The 22,146-nt window shown below is 39.2% G+C and overlaps 1 protein-coding gene across 1 annotated transcript; it reads left to right on the plus strand.

The window, feature by feature from the left end:
• Nucleotides 1-4,881: 4,881 nt before the first annotated feature.
• On the plus strand, nucleotides 4,882-7,339 carry LOC125833888 (uncharacterized). The gene is made up of 6 exons (XM_049513036.1): nucleotides 4,882-5,088; nucleotides 5,234-5,265; nucleotides 5,355-5,844; nucleotides 5,965-6,272; nucleotides 6,415-6,647; nucleotides 6,924-7,339. Exons 1-6 carry the CDS (start codon nucleotides 4,882-4,884, stop codon nucleotides 7,337-7,339), a joined length of 1,686 nt encoding a protein of 561 aa, XP_049368993.1.
• The last annotated feature ends 14,807 nt before the right edge of the window (nucleotides 7,340-22,146 follow it).

Below are 22,146 nucleotides of genomic sequence, written 5' to 3' on the forward strand. Positions count from 1 at the left end.
ATCAAGCCGACTTTGCTCTTTGGGAGGTGAAAGAGCGGTTGAAGCGGACATTTCAAAATGACAACGTCAAAGATATGTTTCTATATATACACGGTTACGGTTATCTCGAACTGCGTTCCAGAAAAAGCAGCCTACTTGTGGGGCACTGTGTACTTACAGCCTCTACGATAAGCAAATGAATGTGGCCAGTGCGTGGCGAACGGTTCATTAAGCCATTTTTCGCCTCAACTACCTAAATAGGAATAGGGGTAGTTTCCAAATTCGGGTAAGAAATTTGCACCTGACTGTGATAGCCCTCTCGATACCTTATTGGAGCTTGTAAAGTGGAGAAACAAAAGTTTGAAAGGACAAACTTTTGATTTGACCTACTTTTGCTCTTTATTTTAAATTATAATATTTATTATTTAATATTAATAATTAATATAATATATTTAGGTAAATCAAAATACTGAATAACACAAAAATTACATATCGAAAACTGAACTGAAATACCAAAAAATACAAAAACATATACCGACCACGAATCAAAAACCGAAATACCGAAATAATTCAATTCGGTTCGGTGTTTATGCCCAGCCCTAACTAGCTCCAAAGAAGAGAGATGTTGAGGCAGGTACCAAAGAAAAGAAAGTGGAAGAGGTAGTAAAAAGTTTAAATGTTGAGGTACCTGTTCCTCAAAAGAAACTACCACCTCCGTTTCCACAAAGGCTCAAAAAGCAGAATGAGGATGAATGCTTCGGTAAGTTTCGCTCTCTCCTTAAACAAGTTTACATTAATCTGCCTTTGGTTGAAATTTTGCACGGAATCTCGAAGTATGCTAAATACGTGAAGGACATTGTGGCTAGCAAGAGAAGGCTTATGGAGTATGAAACTGTAGCACGATCACATAGTAGAATCACAAGTAGTTGTTCCCGAAGATCCCTTGGAGAGAGTATTAGTAGGTCATGAGGTGGATGGAGATACTGAGGCTCAAGAGATAGAAACATGCTTGAATCTAGCACTGGTTGACACTCGTATGCTTCGAGCGGAGTCATTAGATCGTGAGTTAGGGCCCCACCAAAGCCATCAATAGAAGAAGCTCCCAAGCTGGAACTAAAAACTCTGCCGACTCACCTAAGGTATGCTTATTTGGGTGCTAATGAAACTTTGCCTATTATACTTTCTGCAGAGTTGTCTAAATTACAGTTGATGCGACATTGAGGATCTTAAAGTGGAGGGGGAAAGCGATTGGATGGCAGATGGATGATATTCCTGGGATTAGTCCGGCATTATGTATGCACAGAATCTACATGGAAGATATTCCCAAACCAATTGCACAACATCAACGTCGGCTATATCCTTTGATGAAAGAAGTGGTAAGAAAGGAAGTGATAAAGTGGCTAGATGTTGGAGTTGTGTACCCGATCTCTGATAGTAAGTGGTGTTTTACTTAAAAAAAAATGAAAATGAAAATAAAAATGGACTTGTTTCGAAAAATCGACTAAACTTATGATTTAAGAGAAATCGATTTTCCTAATAGAGAGTCGCCACTTAATTTTTTTGAAAGAAATTAAGAAAATTTATTTTTTCAAAAGACTCAAAAAGATGAAAATCAATTGAAACAAAAAGGGTTCGAGTTCAATGTACATTCCGAGAAGGTGTTAGGCCCTCGGAATGTTCGCTAACTTGCGGTTGACCGGCGATTTGACTAAAAAACACATTTGACTAACTTGAAAACTAACTAAGTAATAAAAAACCCATTTTTATTTGGAAGGAAATAAACCTAAAGAGATTTTAAAGTAGAATATTTCACATATTAACAAGACAACTAATAAAATAATTCATAAATAAAATAAGTATCTTAATTTGAACATAAAAGAAGAAATGATTATCTTTGGGGAATTAATTATGTCAAACCAATATCAAATAAAGAGTTAGTCAACATAACAAACAAAGAAATAAGAGCAAAGGAAAGAAATGTTAAATTTGGGCCAAAGGCCCAAATTCAATTTTTTTGGACTTGGTCTACCTGCATCTGAAAATTTCTTTGGGCTTTTGGGCCCCTTTTCACCCTGAAGTGACATGATATACACCAAGCGTATATCTGATGTATACGCCATGTATACAACTTGTCCTTGGACTCCCGAACCTATATTTCAATTTGAACTTTATATTCTTGCATTTTTCAACCTGCCTCTCCGTATTTTGGAACCTGTATATAGTATTTTCGTCTTTACACCGTTGTATACAGCCTCTTTCGGGACCTTTTTTGGACCTGAAAATCTAATTTCCAGCTCCCATATATTTTCACATTCTTCCTTGTACACCCGATAATCTGGTTGACTCAATCAAAGAAAGGAAATTTGAGCCTCTATGGCTCGATTCGGTAATGCAAGGGAAATAGATCCATCATGGGCTCGGAGGGGTTCATACAACAAAACGAAAGAGACAAAATTAGAAATCGGAATACTTAAAACAAATGAGACATAGTTCAATTGAAATAAGAGTCATTTAAGAAAATTCACAAACCAAGAGTCAAACAAACCCAATTATTAGGCCAAAATAACATATGACTTTTAAAGAAGACAAAATGAACTAAATTAACAATGTCACAAATTTAACAAAAAAAAACAACCTTTGACACTCAACGTAACAAGGGATTTAAGCAAAGAAGTAGTTAATACTTGTCCCGAAAATACAAGCATTAAGGAAAGGGAGAGAATATGGCTATGTCCAGATATCTATCAAACAAGGCCCTATCATTAATCAACCCAATATGTTTGCAAGCACAAATGAGTATAGATAAACACAATATTCGCCAACGACTAACATTACCGAGTAACAACATCTAGTACATGATTAAGACAAACAGTAAACTAAAATCGGGGCAGATACCTTCAGATTTAGATAAAGATAGGGGAGTTTATTATCAAATTAATACCACAAATAACAAGCATAAATAAGCCTCCTAATTCATGTTCAACTTAGCTTACTATAACATATGAAATATACTATAGATGTGATGACAATAAGATTCACAAAGAAACAAGATTCTCTCTCTCTCTCACACACACATATATAGATATATATAAAGAAGCTACACATGTTTAAGACTAAACTGGACACACATATATAAGAAAATACCGACGTAAGGAATCCGATTTTTTGCCAGACATATCCAAGGCTTCATTATAGCGATGTCAAGAAAACTATAGAGGCAAATTGCCAACACACTCATGAGCTAAAAAAGAAGAAGCAGTGAGCAACATATGACAACATAATCAACACATTCTGAGTCTAGATAACATGAACAATTACACTATTTCGAACAAATGATATAGAGACTCCACCAACTTTAGAGGATCAAAAACAAATTAAAGACTCCAAATATCAACCTACGATACCAAGAAAGCTTCATTGATACTCTGACTTCCAAAGAAAAACACACTGAAACGAGGAGCTAAACTCACTCACAACAGGACTCACAAACAGCATTGAACAAACAACAAACAAGAATCTTATCTCGGAGTCGAAAAAGAGACCAAAAACATCATAAAGAGAAATAATTTTACCTTTTCGAGGGCAGCGAGCTGAGACTAAACGAGCAGGAGACGACTTCACCACCACTACCTACACAAGCTTTGCTAGAGAGCTTGAATGAAGACTTCAAGGGCACAACCTTATGAAAATTCGAATCTTAAAGCTTTGATTATCCAAATCGATTTCTTTGTAAACCTATATCTCTCTCTGTGTATTTTCTGCTTTCTCTTGATTCAAAATTTTCCAACTTTTCTTCCCAATCCCCCTAAAATGGAGATAAAAATCGGTGTATATAGAGGGATATTAGGACTGATTGAAGGGGGAAACATGGGAGGGATTGGGGGGCCAACTTTAATTCGAAATTTGAATTCTTCCTTACAAACAACTGGAATACGTACCATTCTCAACGAATTTGAGAGGAGGACCGTTGATTTCTTCACAAGGATGATTAAGGTGCGGAGATGGAGACACCTAGAAATTTTTTGTACAAATGGATAAGAATGGAGGAGAGGGACGCGGAGGCTGCTAGACGTGATTTCTCATGATTTTGTTCAGTCGCGTCTGGGTGATTTTTGTTTCTGGGTTTCTGGTCGCGTTTGGGGAAGAAGACACGCTGGGGTCGTTTGGTGTGTTGTTGTTGCACGCTGCTGTATTGTATGTTGGTGGACTGGGCTTGGGAATTGGGATTGGGTCGGCTATATGAAAGAAGTGGGTTGATGAAGGCAAAAATGGGCTGGCTTGGAATAGAGGAAAATGGGGATTGAATTGGAATTGCAGCCATTGAATATGGGCTGCTGAAAAGTAAGCAAATGCCCAAAATTGATCGTAAAAGAATTGGAAGAGGTGGAAGGAAAATGGCTATATTCCAAATTAAGATATGGCCCAATTGGAATTTAGGACTTAACCAAATTGAGTTCGATTGACAAATTTGGCTAAAATTTAAATAAAAAATGAAATAATATTAATTAATTAACGAGCTTCTTAATCTCAACGAAATAAGACAATTAATTCAGTTATAACTAATAATTCAAAAAATATAAACTATTGAATAAACTGATTAACCAAATATTAAATAAAACTAAAGTCTTTTTTGAGACGACTTTTGAATATTTATAAAATGTACTAATTATATATAAAATTATATGAAAACATATTTACTATTTAAAAATTATGAAAGCGACTGAAATTACGTTAAAATAACTTGAAAAATATTTTGAATGTTATTAAACTAATTATTTCAGATTGTTCAAATTTGAAGAAAGTCGATTAATATATATTGTGGTGGTCTAAAATTGGGTGTCAACAAGTGGGTAAGTCCGGTGTAATGTGTTCCCAATAAGGGAGGTTTGGCAGTGGTAAGGAATGAAAAAAAAGTTGATTCCTACTAGAACAGTGACCGCTTGGAGAATTTGTGTGGATCACCGGAAACTTAATGATGCCATCCGGAAAGATCACTACCCCGTTCCCTTCATTGATAAGATGCTTGACCGACTAGCAGGGCAAGAGTACTATTGTTTCTTAGATGGGTATTCCGGTTACAACCAGATCTTGATTGCCCCGGAGGATCAGGTAAAGACCACATTCACTTGTCCTTATGGTACCTATGCTTTCAAATGCATGCCATTCGGACTTTACAATGCATCGACAACTTTTCAAAGGTGTATGATGACCATTTTTTATGCTATGGTGGAACACTTTGTACATGTGTTCATAGATGATTTGTCCATCTTTGGGAAGTCTTTTGAGGTATGTCTCCGAAATGTTGATAAAGTGCTTGCTAGATGTGAGGACACTAACTTAGTTCTAAATTGAGAAAATTGTCATTTTTTGGTTAGAAAGGGGATAGTGTTGGGTCACAAGGTGTGGAAGTTGGGATTAGAGGTTGATAAGGCCAAGGTAGAAGTTATTGAGAAATTACCCCCTCCCATTTCTATAAAAGGGGTGCGTAGTTTTCTTGATCATGCAGGTTTTTACGGGCGATTCATTAAGGATTTTTCCAAGATTGCAAAACCTATGTGCAGTCTTTTGGAGAAGGAGGTGAAGTTTGACTTTGATGAGATGTGTTTGAAAGCTTTTGAGATGTTGAAGATGACCTTAATTGAGGCTCCCATCTTAATTGCTCCTGATTGGGAACTACCATTTGAACTCATGTGTGATACAAGCGACGTAGCAGTGGGTGCAGTGTTGAGACAACAAAAGAATAAACTGTTCCACTCGATCTATTATGCAAGCAAGACCCTAGATTCTGCGCAAGCTAATTACACAGTGACTGAGAAAGAGATGCTAGCTCTAGTGTTCGCCTTTGACAAGTTCAGATTGTATTTGGTAGGTACTAAAGTGATTGTTTTTACTGACCATGCAGCTATTAGGTACCTTTTTAACAAAAAGGATGCTAAACCAAGGCTGATTCGATGGATATTTCTTCTCCAAGAATTTGACCTTTAGATTAAAGATAGGAATGGTATTGAAAATCAAATAGCTGATCACTTGTCTAGGTTGGAAGATTTTTCCCATGTGAATGAAGGTGAGCACATCCGGGAAGAATTTTCGGATGAACAATTGATGGCATTAGATATCTCTCAAGTGCCATGGTATGCAGACATTGTGCATTTGACAGTAAATGGAGATTATCCTCCGGGTGTAACCACCCAACAAAAGAAAAAGCTCAATCATAATGCTAAGTTCTACATCTGGGATGAACCGTTCTTGTTCAAGCAAGACGTGGACCAGGTAGTGAGAAGATGCATTCCGGAGTAAGAGGTTCACAAAGTGCTCGAAAGTTGTTATGCTAGCCCATATGGAGGTCACCACGGAGGAGAGCGCACAACGCATAAGGTACTTTAATCTGGTTGTTTTTGGCCCTCATTATTTAAAGATTTTATTGCTTTTGTGAAGGGTTGTGATAAATACCAAAGGCTGGGCACTATTTGATGTGTGGGGTATTGACTTCATGGGTCCCTTCCCACCATCTAGTGGAAACCAATACATTCTTGTGACTATGGATTATGTGAGTAAATGGGTTGAGGGTGTCGCTCTTCTTTCGAATGATTCAAGGGTGGTGATAAAGTTCATCAAGAAGCACATCTTCACTCAGTTTGGCAGTCCAAGGGCAATCATAAGTGATGGAGGTAAGCATTTCATTAACCATCTAGTTAAAAATCTTTTTGCTAAGTATGGTATTCGTCATAAAGTTTCTACAACTTACCATCCTCAAACAAGTGGCCAAGTGGAGGTTTCAAATAGAGATGTGTAGCAAATTTTGTAAAAAACGGTGAATGCGCAGAGGAAAGATTGGTCTTAGAAGTTAGATGATGCGTTGTGGGCATATAGGACTGTGTATAAGACATCCATAGGGACTTCTCCCTATCACATAGTATTTGGGAAAACATGTCATTTTACGACAGAATTAGAACACCACGCTTATTGGGAAATTAAGAGGTTGAACTTGGACCCCGAGCTGGCCAGTAGAAAGAGAGTGAATCAACTGCATGAACTTGATGAGTTTAGGATCCACACGTATGAGAATCCTAAGCTTTACAAAGAAAAGATGAAGAGGTGGCATAACAAGCACATAGTTACTTGTACTTTTACTCTGGGAGAAAATGTACTACTCTTTAACTCTAGATTGAGGTTATTCGCCAAAAAACTAAGGTCTAAATGGAGTGGTCCTTTAGAAGTGGTAAGAATGACACAACATGGGGCTTTTGAACATAAAGGTGAGACTGACCCTACGTTCTTGGTAAATAGGCAAAGAGTGAAACACTACTTTGGTGTGGATTCAGATCGTGATCGGGAGGCTCTTGAGCTAAATGATGAATGATCTAAGTTGTGTCGTGTTGCGATGTTAAATCAAGCGCAACACAGGAGGCAACCCGTGAATGATAGGTAATAGGTAGTAGTTTTGCTTAATTTTGAAATTTTAGCTTAGTTTCAAATTCCTAGGTGTAGAGTTTTTATTTTCTTAGTTTATTATTTAGATAAGACTTTACAAGTTATAAAGAAGAATACAAAAAGATGAGTCGTCCCACGACCAAAACTAAGGTGCTGGGTGGGAGGCAACCAACCATTATTATGTCACATTATTTGGTTGATGCGCAGGTCATGGGAGGAGAAATCGCCAGAAAACTGAATAAATACGCTGAAAAATTGAGTTGGGGTGCAAGTCAGGCGTGCCTCGCCAGAGGCTAAGTACTGAGGCTCATTTTTGGCACACTGGCAGCGCTGCGTGCCACCATCGCGCCAAGCCTCAGCAAAAACGCCGATGGCAAGCGCATCTTAGGCCCATCACGCCACTAACACTGGCGCAGGACCAGCGTGCCGCGCCAGACAAAAGTTCTGCGACCCATTTTGGGTGCACTGGTAGCGCGTCGCGCCGAGCTACCTAGCGCAGGTAGGGATCGCCGCCCCCGTATCTCACCCAAGTCAAATTTTCTGATTTTTTGGGGAAATTCGTGGGACCCCCTTAAATTCCCACCCTTTAACTCTTCCACCTATCCAAATACACCCCACTTTTCCTAATTCTCTCTCTCTAAACCGACCCCTCTCCTAATTCTCTCTAAATTCCCAACTTTCTCTTTATCTTCTCCATCTCCTTTCTTCCCCAAAATCCCAAATTCCTCCATTAATCTTTACCAAAACCTTCTTCCATTCCCTTTCCTCAACTCTAACACCCTTACACCCACTCTAACCCACCAAATTTTCAAAACCCACCAAACCTACCCACCCTACTGCCTACCCGACCTCCCTCCATTTTCCCTTTTTTTTTCTTTTTAATTCTTAATTTCTCCCATTGTTGGTTGTAAAGATGGATCCTAAGGGTAAGAATGTTGCTAGTGGTTCGGGTACTAAGAGGAGTAGGAAAGGAGCGGCCGCCAGAAGTTCTAGTCGGGAAACCACCAATTTTGCGCCCAACAAATTTGGCGAACAAGCTGTAACACTATGGAAAGGATTGGTCTGAATGTCAACAAGAATCCAAGTACCTCGGTGATGAGTGTGTGATTGAGAGGCGATTGCGACAGGGATTTCCCATATTCTCGCCCAAATCAATGCTTTGGGACTCCAATATGTCTTCATGGATCAAAGTGCGTGCAATTTAATCTTCGTCCGTGAATTTTATGTGAATTGGAATACCTGTCATGTTGAGATAAACAAAGGGTTCATTAGGGATAGTTGGGTGAGATTTTCTGTGGAAGCACTGAATGAGTTTTTGGGTACACCAAATTGTGACAATGCTGAATTTCTGGAAATGATTGAAAGACCCTTATCGTGATATTATGCATACTTTTTGTGGGGTGAATTCTGTTGCACGGTGGGATAGGGTTAGAGACACGGGACGTCATTTGACTCTTCACTATGGTCACTTCAATTTGGAGGCTCACATTTGGTTGAAAATTGTGTGTAGCACCTTACTACCGTGTAACCATACGACTGATGTCATTAGGGAGAGAGTGGTGCTAGTATACCGTTTGATGAAGGGTTTGCCGATGAATGTTGGGGTTATTTTGAAGCAAAACATGCTTAAGCTTAGGACAAATAAGAGATTGTGTTTCTATTATGGGAGCATAATTACTAGATACCTCCGTGCTTTAAAAATTGAGAAGGAAGTTCATGATGTGTCCCCCTCCCCTCGTGTCCCCACTTAGTATGCCGCTTGGTTGATGTCACAAGAACTAAAGCACACGATCCATCGCAAGGGCCTGTATTAACTGTTATTGATAGGAAAGCTCGTGATGATATTTGGATGGGGTGTATGTTTGGATTGGCTGAACTACAACTGCGGATAGGTGGCCGTCCGGTGACTGAGGATGAAATGGTGACACTAGTGGAGCGTTACCCTTTGACGGATAGCGCGATGTACATGTGTTGGATGGGCTTGACTTTCCAAGAACCCATTGATGATGATGATGCCACTGCTGATGAGGAGGATGGCTCGGAGGAGGATGAGTCAGATGATACTGGCCCTGGAGATAATGATACTGATGCGGGTGATGGAAATGGTAATGCAGCCTCGATGGCTATGGATTTTGCCACTAATGTGGCAACCCGCTGATTTGAAGCATGTGGCCTATATGCCGACATGGAGTTCTCTTTTACCTTTGCACTTTGTTTTATTTTGCACACTGAGGACAATGTTTTGTTTAAGTGTGGGGTGGAAATTGAACTTCATTGTACATAGTTTACTGCTTTATCGAGTCTTTTTAATTTTTAGGAGGGTTCCTAGCATTTTGTTTTCGGTTCTTTCCCCGAGGATAGTCCCATTGAACCGATTATGACTAGTTTTATTGCCTTATTGAGTCTTAGAGTCATCGTAGGAGTGACAGTTCTCGATGATGGATGGACGACGACCGTCTTAAGGGAAAATTAGTCACTAGGAGTAGAAAGTATGAAACCAACCTCTTTGGCACTTTGAAACCTTGTCTTGATAGTTGGCTAGACGTCATGGGTGGTAACACTTTGTTTGCATTATTAAAAGGGTGACCTTGAAAACAAACATAATCTCTTTGTCTTTACTCTAAATGAAAAATAAAGAAAATGGGCTTAATTGTGTGGAAACACCGTAATGCATTTTATGTGAGGATACTACAAGTGTTGGGTCCTTATGTGTGTCATAATGCCATGTGTGGTGAGTGTTGTTGGTTCTTGCTTCAATTGATATCAAAAACTTGCATTGTGTGTGATTGAGTTAGTAACTTGTATGACTTAGGTAATGTGATTGAGTCGTTTCTTTGAAAAAGCCAATTCTTGACTCTACTTGGATGCCTACCATTGAAATTATCCCTAGTGAAGCCCTATTGAGCCTTTAGCCTTGTTGTTGATAAGCCACATGATAAGCCGAAACCCGTTTGTTTGATACCAAAGTCTTTCGATCCTAATAAAATCCTTAATGCACTATGTTAAGAAGAAGGGTTGAAATTGTGGTTGATATGAGAAAGGGTGAAATGCTTGATTGTGTGAAAAAAAAAACTCTGTTTTGGCCCTGGTCCTTAGTGACATTGTGCACCTCAACACAATTGAGGGTGGCTATTTCAGAAATGTGCTCGAAACAGTGGCCCTGGTCCTACCAAGGACATTGTGTACCTCACTTGGACCTTAAAAATTCGAGTGAGGGTGGCTAGTGGAAAGGCATAATAATAAAAAAGAGTGAGAAATAAAGGGCAAAGATGGAGCAACAAAAAGGGGTAGATATTTATGAAGTGTGTATAGGAGGAAAGAAAAGCTAAGTAGGAGGTTGTTGGCAAAACGATGACATGTGCATTAGGGAGGTGTAGTCAGTAAAATGATTCCTAAATATTCCCCTCCCTTACCTTAAGCCGACATTACAACCAAATGAAAGTCCTCTTGATTCCTTAAGAAATATAATGCGAAAATAAGAATACACTATGGGCAAGCTTATGGCATGTTGAGAAAAGTAAGAACTTCATTTGTGAGCGTGAGAGTGAATTTTATAAAAAGAGCTTTATGATTGAAATGCAATGTTGTTGGTGTGAAAGAAAGGCAATACTTAAATTGGTGAGGGCATTCATGAAACATGTTTGGTGCTTAATCTTGTTTGGTATGTCTCTATGATATTGCATTAGCCCGGAATTATTTGAGAAGAGTCATTCATCGAGGTTGTGAATTGTTGATTGGTAGACTATAAGGAAGAATTGAAATTGTTGCATATAGTATATGCCACAAGATTATGATTAAATATGTTTGGCCGATTGTAAAGCAAGCTAAGGAGTCAAAGGTCTAAGAGTGTGATTTGACAAGATAGAGTTTGTTCGAGGACTAACAATGTTTAAGTGTGGGGTGGTGATACGCTCAAATTACACCTCCCTAAAGAAGTATAAGCGATCGTTATCAAGTAAAGAACCCAACTAGTAGGTTGGGGTCGATCCCACGAGGAAAATGGTTTAGACTTTACTTTAACCAACAATTATATTCAATTAGCCAAAGTACTTCCAGAGACAAGAAATAAAATGGGGGAATTTGTGAAACAAATTGTAAGAATTCAGTAAGTAACCAATAAACAAAAGTTAATTTCGGTTGTTATCAAGATGAGGAAAATAACTAGGGTAGACGTGTTCCCCATAAGCTCATAACACAGTATTCCTAGTAATCGCAATCCTTTCCTAGTGTGTTACATGCAAAGTGATAAGTTAGGTATCTCTAAATCCTTGATCCGGCATCTAGAGAATTTCACCCCGCACCTTGATCCGGCTACGTGTGTATAATTTACTAACCCTTACCTTTACCTCATATTAGACGTCATAATCGATGTTTGGCTTAGTTATTACTTCGCACCAATCGACACTAGCCTATTAGATAGTATCACACTAAATCTATGTTGATAATTCTTTTCTTTGTTGATTACCTCCTTGATCCGGCAAGTAGCAACAAGACGAGTTCTAATGCGTGCACTCGTTAAAAAAACTTTTAAACGAAAGAATTATCAATGCATGCAAAACACTATTCAAGAATTACTTATTTACTACTCATACCTTGTTAATCGCTCATGGTTCCCACAACCCTAGTTGTGAAGTTTAGTTACCCATAATAGCAAGACCACAATTCATAATATTAGATGAAGAAATCATGAACTTACGTAACGAGAATAATAAACCAAGAATTTCAACTTGAATTGCAAAGCCAAAATCTTCAAAACGAATGTAGAAAATCAATAATTTCTAGGGTTGCAACTTAATCTCCAAAGTCACAAAGTAAAACTAGAATAATAATGTCTAACCCCCAAAAACGAGATTTACATGCCCTATTTATAGAAAACAAATCCTAAATTAAAAGGGAAACAAATTAAGGAAAGTTTTGTTCAGGTACGCGTCTTCAATCCACGAGACCGACTTACGGACCGTCGATGGATCTACGGTCCGTAAGTCCCTTCCGTCAATCGGGACTTAGAAAATATTTCAGCTTCCAAAAGTCAGCTTCTTTGAAGCAAACGACGGACCAGCAGTACGGACCGTAGATCGATCTACGGTTCGTCAATCCCCTCCGTAGCTCCATACTTAGAATCTTCAAAAATCAGGTACTGAAACCCTCGCAGTATCACTCTACGGATCAACAGTACGGATCTACGGACCGTCAATGGGCACCGTGGTTCCACACTTGGTCAGATTTCCCTGATTTGTCCTAAATACCATCCCTGCTGATCTACGGTCATCACCTACGGACCGTGAATGGACCTACGGTCCGTAGATCACCTCCGTGAATGCCATGTTTCTGCATTTATTTCAGCTGTCTCTATACTTACGCGTATGAACATCTTTTCTACAAAACATGATAAAAATACATAAAAACCAATATAAAAAGCCCCTAGACACACAACTTGTAAGTGAAATGTATTAGAAATACCGTAAACTCACGGTATATCAACACCCTCAACTTAAATTCGTTGTTTGTCCTCAAGCGACGCACTACGACTCTAAACGACACTTGTATAGAAGCAAGCATTTCAGGCCCTAAGCAATCACATGGCTCTCTACCTCCATCTCTTTTCAGATGCAACTTCGTTCTCTTAGACTCGACAAGCTAATCCATGCAGATCAGATCATGATACAGATCAACCAACTGACACACAACATACATCTTCTCACTGTCACCAAGGTACCAACTTTCCGACAATGTAACTAGTGCCCTTACTTCAAACGAAATCCCCTTTTCACAAAAATTGAATGTCCTTCATGGTGTAAGGATTTATTCAACACTCATGCTCAGAAGTAATTTCAAATACAGTTAGTGCTTACTGCCATAAGCTTGCCCTTATTTTCGCTGCTTAGACTCTCCAAACTAGACTCTAGGATCACTATAGGACTTTATTGGCTTGTAACGTAGGCTCAGGGTCAGGTGTGGTACATTTGGGTATTGCTTAGTGACTTTCTGCCCTCCTTGACATTACACTAGGCTTTTAACCTCTTTTTGCCCTATTTTTGTCATACCATCACTTTACCTTCTTTCCCTTAATTTTCTTCAACCACGGATGTGACTTTAGACTTTGTAGTTCATTTTACTTTTATTTTACCTTTTGCTTTCAACAAGTCCATTCCTCACCTCTTTTTTTTTAATCACTCTTTTCATACCCATTTTTCTTTCAGTTTCCTCTTTCATAGCTACCCTCAACTTATGGAATTTCCGTTAGTTGAGGTGCACAATACCTGATGTCAGGTCAGGGCCAAGATTGAAGTAACTTTTTACATTAGCCACCCTCAACTTAGGCTTTTGGCCTAAGTCAAAGTGCACATGTCCAAGGAGGGACCAGGGCCAACATAGTAGATTATGGGAAAGTGAGTTTAGGGTTTTTTCTTTTTTTGAAAGAAATGGTTTTAATTTTTTTAGGCTCAAATTATTTGGATCAAAGGGAGCTTTTAATTCATTTGGTTGGATCCTTCTTTTAGGCGATTTGTGGATTTTTCAGAACAATGGCCTATGATCACTTCCTATCATCTAGATTGAATTGTCTTAGCAGGACTAACTGGGCAAGTTCTAGTTTTGCACAAAACCGTTTGAACAGTCAATGATTCTCACCCACTCTTGGCACATAGTTTCATTATCAGATTATCAGATTACCCAGTTCAAGTTTCAGGTCTAGTTATGCCATCAAGTCGATTGTTACTATGTCATACTCAGAGCCAACACAATCAACTAATCGTAGCCTACTTCTAGCATACATCCCGGAATCTGACGGGTATCATTTTTCATAAGCCATCATGCTTCATTCTGTATCATGCTTCTACACATACAATCTTAAGACATGCCGGTTCAACAAAAATTAAACAGTCTCTTGGGGGAAAAAAAACACAGGCAAGAAAACCCCAAAAGAGGATTCATGAGTTGGGTTATTCAGACTTCACCCTATCACTCACAATCCATTTACCCCACCCCCAACAAAAATAGATGCAATTGTCCACAATACATACAGAAACAGTAAAAGAAAATGGATTTGGGTGAAACAAACCTGTGGCGCAAAGCGCCGGCGAATCATCAACAAGCAGGGGGATCCGGTTTCCCGGAGCCCGCTGGAACAGTGGTGGTGGCACCCTCAGTAGTGCCCACATCTGCAATCATAGCACTCTCAGTAGTGCTCTCTATCAATCTCACCGCACCATCAGTGGTTCTCACAGCGTCCCTCAAAATAGGCTGAACCTCTACAACTGGGGCAGAGCTCGATGCCACTGCAGCTCTCTCAAGCACCCTCTGTTGGCGCAACTCTTTGTCTGCAATCGAAGCCCTCCTAGCCTCTTTCTCCTGCCGACGCTGTCTTTTCTGAGCTTTCTCTTCCTCCGTGCGATGAGAGTGGTGCCGCTTGCCCTTGGCATGTGTCGGTGCAGGCCCCTCCTCGGCGGTCCCACTGAATAGAGCCTCTAGCACTGTATCATCATCCAGTGCAGTAGGAGCAGCCTGAGTCTCAACTGAAGGTGCAACAAGAAGGGCATCAACGTCAGTCCGAAGGCTGGCTAAGTCAGCCTGCAAAACAGATAGGTCTATGCCCGGAGCTGATCGCTCGAGGACTCGCAACTCAAAGGCATCAAGACGCTTATTAACAGCCTGGACCTTCCGGTCCATCATGCGCTCCATCCTAGCCTCGAACTCGGCGATCGACTTTTGCATCCACAGTTAGATGTGATGCAACAGTGTGGCTATCTGCGCCTCTAATTTCTGTACTCTGGCCATCAGGACAACAGTCGCTCCTTACTGTGGTGTGGACCGGGAAGAGCTAGGAGCCAGACTAGCTGCCTGAGAAGAGGAGCCTGGGACAGTGTCGGTGTGGTCTGGGATAATGGGGTCACCGCTCTGTGCCTGCCCCACTGTGTCTGCAAGATCGGAACCCAAGGGAGGTACCTCAATCTGGGGCTCTCTGCGAGGTGCTGCCACATTTGCCTCATTTCCTTCACATTCTCATCAGTTGCATCAAACCTTCTGATCATCTTCTGCATCATATCTTCAATACGCGCCATATTGCCTCCAGTTTCCCTAGCACCAAATTCCCAATTTTGAGGGGGAACATAAGGTCCAACCCGATCGTTTCTGTTGCCATAGTTTTTCCTGTTGTAGTTGTTGTCGCGATTGAAGTTCCCATCCCGGACATAGTGACCCTCTCGGTTGTAATTTCCATAGTTCCGACCTTGGTTTCCTTGATCTTGGCGCTAATTTCTGTGTTGGATCCTTGGGCATTTGGTCGAAAACACCCCGTCTGATCATAAGCATCTTCTTCATAGTAACACTCTTCCGCTGGTGGTGGAGTTCTAGTTAAATAATTCACAACATTTACCTTTTCTGGTCCTCCGCTCATATGCTTCAATACCAACCCCAACTCGGTCCTCATCTGGGACATCTCTTCACCAATATCATCTGCAGAGTTGTTATTTGTACTATGAACGGCAAATGTGTTTCTCCCAGTATCTGACCTCCGAGTGCTCCATGCTTTATTATTGCGAGAGATCCTCTCCAGTTTTTCAGCAATCTGTGCATATGTACAATCACCATATGAACCTCCAACAATAGTGTCAAGTACTACTTTATTGTTATCATCCTGTCCTCGATAGAAATATTCCTTCAGTGACTCAGCATCAATACGGTGGTTTGGGACACTTCTTACGAAGGCAGTGAATCTGTCCCATAAGCTACTCACAGGCTCTCCAGGTACTGCCACGAAATTGTTGACCCTATCTTTGTGATTGAGTTTCTTAGACACTGGATAGTACTTTGTTTTAAACACCTCTACTAGTTGGTCCCATGTGAAAATTGAGTTATACGGAAGCTCAGTGAACCATACTGCAGCATCTTCTGTCAGTGATAGAGGGAACACTCGTAATCCAATGACATTCATATCCAAGTCTGGTCTACCTACACAACTTTTGCAAACCACCCTTAGCTTGGCCAAGTGAGCATGTGGATCCTCCGATGACGATCCTGAAAATAAGCCTCTTGCTGTAAGCATCTGCATCAAACTACTAGTCACCACAAATGTGTGCCCTAGAGGTAGAAGAGGTAGGACAATGGGTCCATCAGAGTCTGCTATGTCGATGTTGCCCCGATAGTTGTCATGTTGTTGTGGGCCTGGTGGACCATGCACTCTCACTGCATCTCCCAATTGATTTTCAGCTAGACCCCGGTTTTCCCCACCAACTACTCTTGGCTGTTGTAACTCAACTGCTTCATCTAGATTTCCTCCGATAGGATTAACTGGAAGTCCTTGATTGTTCATTCTTCGCAAAGTTCTGTTCAACTCTGGATCGTACGGAGTAAGTGGTTCGCCTTGGCTCCGTGTACTTGGCATACATTAGAGTCGGAACCTGAGAGAGACAAAAACAAAGGGAAAAAGTAAACTTAGGAAATATTTGACTAACGTTCAATAATGTAGTTAAAAATAAATCTAAAAGCCAGATTCCCCGGCAGCGGCGCCAAAATTTGATACGCTCAAATTACACCTCCCTAAAGAAGTATAAGCGATCGTTATCAAGTAAAGAACCCAACTAGTAGGTTGGGGTCGATCCCACGAGGAAAATGGTTTAGACTTTACTTTAACCAACAATTATATTCAATTAGCCAAAGTACTTCCAGAGACAAGAAATAAAATGGGGGAATTTGTGAAACAAATTGTAAGAATTCAGTAAGTAACCAATAAACAAAAGTTAATTTCGGTTGTTATCAAGATGAGGAAAATAACTAGGGTAGACGTGTTCCCCATAAGCTCATAACACAGTATTCCTAGTAATCGCAATCCTTTCCTAGTGTGTTACATGCAAAGTGATAAGTTAGGTATCTCTAAATCCTTGATCCGGCATCTAGAGAATTTCTCACCGCACCTTGATCCGGCTATGTGTGTATAATTTACTAACCCTTACCTTTACCTCATATTAGACGTCATAATCGATGTTTGGCTTAGTTATTACTTCGCACCAATCGACACTAGCCTATTAGATAGTATCACACTAAATCTATATTGATAATTCTTTTCTTTGTTGATTACCTCCTTGATCCGGCAAGTAGCAACAAGACGAGTTCTAATGCGTGCACTCGTTAAAAAAACTTTTAAACGAAAGAATTATCAATGCATGCAAAACACTATTCAAGAATTACTTATTTACTACTCATACCTTGTTAATCGCTCATGGTTCCCACAACCCTAGTTGTGAAGTTTAGTTACCCATAATAGCAAGACCACAATTCATAATATTAGATGAAGAAATCATGAACTTACGTAACGAGAATAATAAACTAAGAATTTCAACTTGAATTGCAAAGCCAAAATCTTCAAAACGAATGTAGAAAATCAATAATTTCTAGGGTTGCAACTTAATCTCCAAAGTCACAAAGTAAAACTAGAATAATAATGTCTAACCCCCAAAAATGAGATTTACATGCCCTATTTATAGAAAACAAATCCTAAATTAAAAGGGAAACAAATTAAGGAAAGTTTTGTTCAGGTACGCGTCTTCAATCCACGAGACCGACTTACGGACCGTCGATGGATCTACGGTCCGTAAGTCCCTTCCGTCAATCGGGACTTAGAAAATATTTCAGCTTCCAAAAGTCAGCTTCTTTGAAGCAAACGACGGACCAGCAGTACGGACCGTAGATCGATCTACGGTTCGTCAATCCCCTCCGTAGCTCCATACTTAGAATCTTCAAAAATCAGGTACTGAAACCCTCGCAGTATCACTCTACGGATCAACAGTACGGATCTACGGACCGTCAATGGGCACCGTGGTTCCACACTTGGTCAGATTTCCCTGATTTGTCCTAAATACCATCCCTGCTGATCTACGGTCATCACCTACGGACCGTGAATGGACCTACGGTCCGTAGATCACCTCCGTGAATGCCATGTTTCTGCATTTCTTTCAGCTGTCTCTATACTTCCGCGTATGAACATCTTTCCTGCAAAACATGATAAAAACACATAAAAACCAATATAAAAAGGCCCTAGACACACACAACTTGTAAGTGAAATGTATTAGAAATACCGTAAACTCACGGTATATCAGGTGGTGATCTTGGGCATATTTATATGCCCAATTACTACAAGTTACCCATCTTTAACGTAAGTTTTAGGACATTCACTAATCTAACTAGCATGTTTTGGCTAAGGATTATGATGATTGCATACTAATATACATGATTAGTGATTTTACAGGTTACTAAGGGAGGTGATCGATTCAAGGAAGGAAAATGAGTTGAAGGGGCCAAATGACGACATGAGCAGAAGCTGGCGCGGCTCCCCCGCATCACCGGCGTAGCAAGGGCCCGACGCGCCAAGCCCAAGTTAACTGAGGCTACATTTTGGCACACTGGAAGTGCGGCAGGCCAGCCTGCCAGGTGTGAATTGGGCGCGATGCCCCACCATTGTTCCGACTTCTCTAACAAAAACATTATTAAAAAGGATTCCTAATTGTAATAGACTTTGGCTCTAATTTTCCTACTATTATAAATAGACCCTTAGAGCTCCATTGTTAGGGTTCAGCTTTTATTGGGTGTACAAGAGCAAGTATCAACGTTTGTAATAGGTTTTGATCTTCTAACTTTTCTATTTTCCGAAAATCGCATAAATAATTGTATTTTTTGGTTTTCTAATAGCATGATTGGCTAAACTCCCTAGTTCTGGGGTTGTAGCTACGAAATGATTATTGAATATTAAAGGCTTTTTGAATTAATTATTGGTTGTCATTATAAGTTACTTCTATATTCTTGTTTTAGTATTTCATGCTTGATCACCATGAGATAAATATATTGTCTAATCTTAAAATCAAGAGAGGCGGGATTAGATACACCAGAGAATATAGAGAGCTCGGTCGATCCATTTGATTGAGGTGATTAGTGTTCAGGAGTGACGCCCAAACGAACAACTTACTTGGTTACGAAATAGGATGAAATATAAATGCTCGCCAGTTAGTCTATTTATCCCCGCTCAACGATGTAGTTAGGTAGCTAATTAAAGTAGGGACGAGAGGTGTGTAGCTCGACTCATATATATAATTAACCCTATAAACCCGTCACTTGACAACTAAAATTAGTACTAAGCCGATAATATGATACATGAGATTCAACACATGCTACAAGCCCTGGAATTGTCTTTTACTTGCTTGAAACATCATCTTAAAGTCATTCTTAGTTAGTTATTATTAGTTATTGCATAATTTGTAGTAGTAGTAGTAGTAAACATCAATCACCAACTCTTGAAAAAGTTGCTTTTACTTTTATTTGTAGAATTAAGTGTTAGATATAAATCGATCATAAGTCCCTTGGGAACGATAACTCGTTTTATTAAGAATCTATATTACTTGCGTGACCATGTACACTTGCGTGTATATTGGGGAGCAACAACTTCCTTGATTGAGTGCTGATTGTAGTAGTTTGAGATCTATAGTTTTTTCTTGATTGAGTGTTGATTGAGATGTAGCCGTTGTATCCTTTATTGTTAGCTGTCGAGATCTTTTAGCTTTCCTTGATTAGCACCTTTTGTGACCTTCCTCGTTTTGAGCTTTCTAATATTCTTCATTTGAGTCAAGATCCTTGATTGACAGACAATCTTCAATTTGCCTTTAATGTGATTTCTTCTGAATTTCGATTGATGAGGGATCCATGATTCATTCTTGATTCACACCTTTTGTGATCTTCCTTGATTTGAGCTTTCTGATATTCTTTATTTGAGTCAAGATCCCTGATTGACAGACGGTCTTCAATTTGCCTTTAATGTGACTTCTTCTTAATTTCGATTGATGAGGGATCCATGATTCATTCTTGATTCTTTCCTTTTTTATGACGATTATTATCCTAGAAAAATAGGTTGTTTATCATTAAAACTTTACACTAACAATCTCCCCCTTTTTGATGATGACAATATGTAGTAGAGATACTTCCATGTTATAGTTGGCTTATGAGTGGATGTTGGATTTGCTCCCCCTGAATGTATGCGAGACTATTCTTTGCTATGTAGAGAACTCCAGTGTTCTTTTTAGCCAGTTAGTGCATAATAATAGAGACAATGATAGCAGGCATACAATCAACAAAGAAAATGATAGCAAGCATTTAGCAATAATAACTAATAATAATTCTCCCCCTTTGGCATCAACAAAAAGGAAAGAACATAGAGTTTAACAAAGATTAACAAGCAAATAGTCTTAAGATAAGCCACACAACCCAAAACATACCAAAGTAGCAATCCAAAAGCAGAAAAAATAGAGATATTAACGAGGACGCAAGAAATATATGGAAAGTAGAGAGACAATTAATACAGGCAATAATATCAACAATTTAAGGGATTCTCAATAATATTCAAAGATTTACGAAGACAGCAAAATCTTTCCTCTAAAAGGGGTTTTGTAAAAATATCAGCTAGTTGAAAATCAGTACTAATAAAGGAAATTTCAATATCACCTTTTAAAACATGGTCTGTAATAAAATGATGTTTTATATCAATATGCTTAGCTCGAGAATAATGCACATAATTTTTGACAGACAAATAGCACTAGAATTATCACACATAATTTTAATAGGTTTAAAGGATAAATCATAATCACTTAATTGATGAACCATCCATAGAATTTGAGCACAACATTGACCGATGGCAATATATTCAGCCTCTATAGTAGAGAGAGACAGAGCCATATTTTTTGCTGTTCCAGGAAATCAATGATTTTCCCAGAATTTGACATGTACCACTAGTACTTTTCCTGTCATCTTTATCACCTACATAGTCAGCGCATAAAATCCTTCGAGAAAGAAAATTTTCTCTTTTGAATACCATAAACCAAAGGAAGATGTTCCCACTAAATAACGAATAATATGTTTTACTGCAGTTAGATGGGATTCTTTAAGAGTAGACTGAAACCGAGCACATTTACATACACTGAAGATGATGTCCGGTCGGTTGGTAGTAAGATAAAGTAAAGACCCAATCATACCTCTATACTTAGTCTCATCGACTGTCTTACCTTTATCATCTTTGTCAAGAGAACAGGTGGAAATCATGGGAGTGCCTAATGACTTGGAGTTTTCCATGCCAAATTTTTGAATGAGTTCTTTGCAATATTTGGTTTGACAGTGGAATGTATCTTTCTCAGATTGATAGATTTGTAGTCCAAGGAAAAAGGTTAATTCACCCATCATACTCATTTCGAATTCACTTTGCATAAGTACATAAAATTCTTCACATAAGGAGATATTAGCACTTCCAAAAATATGTCATCAACATAAATTTGAATAATAAGATTCTCAGAGGAGGATCTTTTAACAAAAAGAATTGTGTCAATTTTTCCACGAGTAAAACCATGATTTTAAAGAAAGTTGCTGAGACGATCATACCAAGCACGAGGTGCTTGCTTAAGACCATACAAAGCTTTTGAGAAGTTGAAAACATGATAGGGAAAATTTGGATTTTCAAACCCAGGAGGTTGTTTTACAAAAAACTTCTTCTTCAATAAAACCAATTAGGAAAGCACTTTTCACATCCATTTGAAATAATTTAAAATCTTTATGAGCAACCAAAGCTAGGAGTAAACGAATAGATTCTAACCTTGCTACATGAGCAAAAGTTTCATCATAGTCTACTCCTTCTTGTTGAGAGTAACCTTGAGCCACTAAACGGGCTTTGTTGTGGATCACTTCTCTAGATTCATTCAGTTTATTTCT

The sequence above is a fragment of the Solanum verrucosum genome, unplaced genomic scaffold (assembly GCF_900185275.1).
Source record: "Solanum verrucosum unplaced genomic scaffold, falcon-dt-bn FXZP01000108.1, whole genome shotgun sequence".
Lineage (NCBI taxonomy): Eukaryota > Viridiplantae > Streptophyta > Magnoliopsida > Solanales > Solanaceae > Solanum > Solanum verrucosum.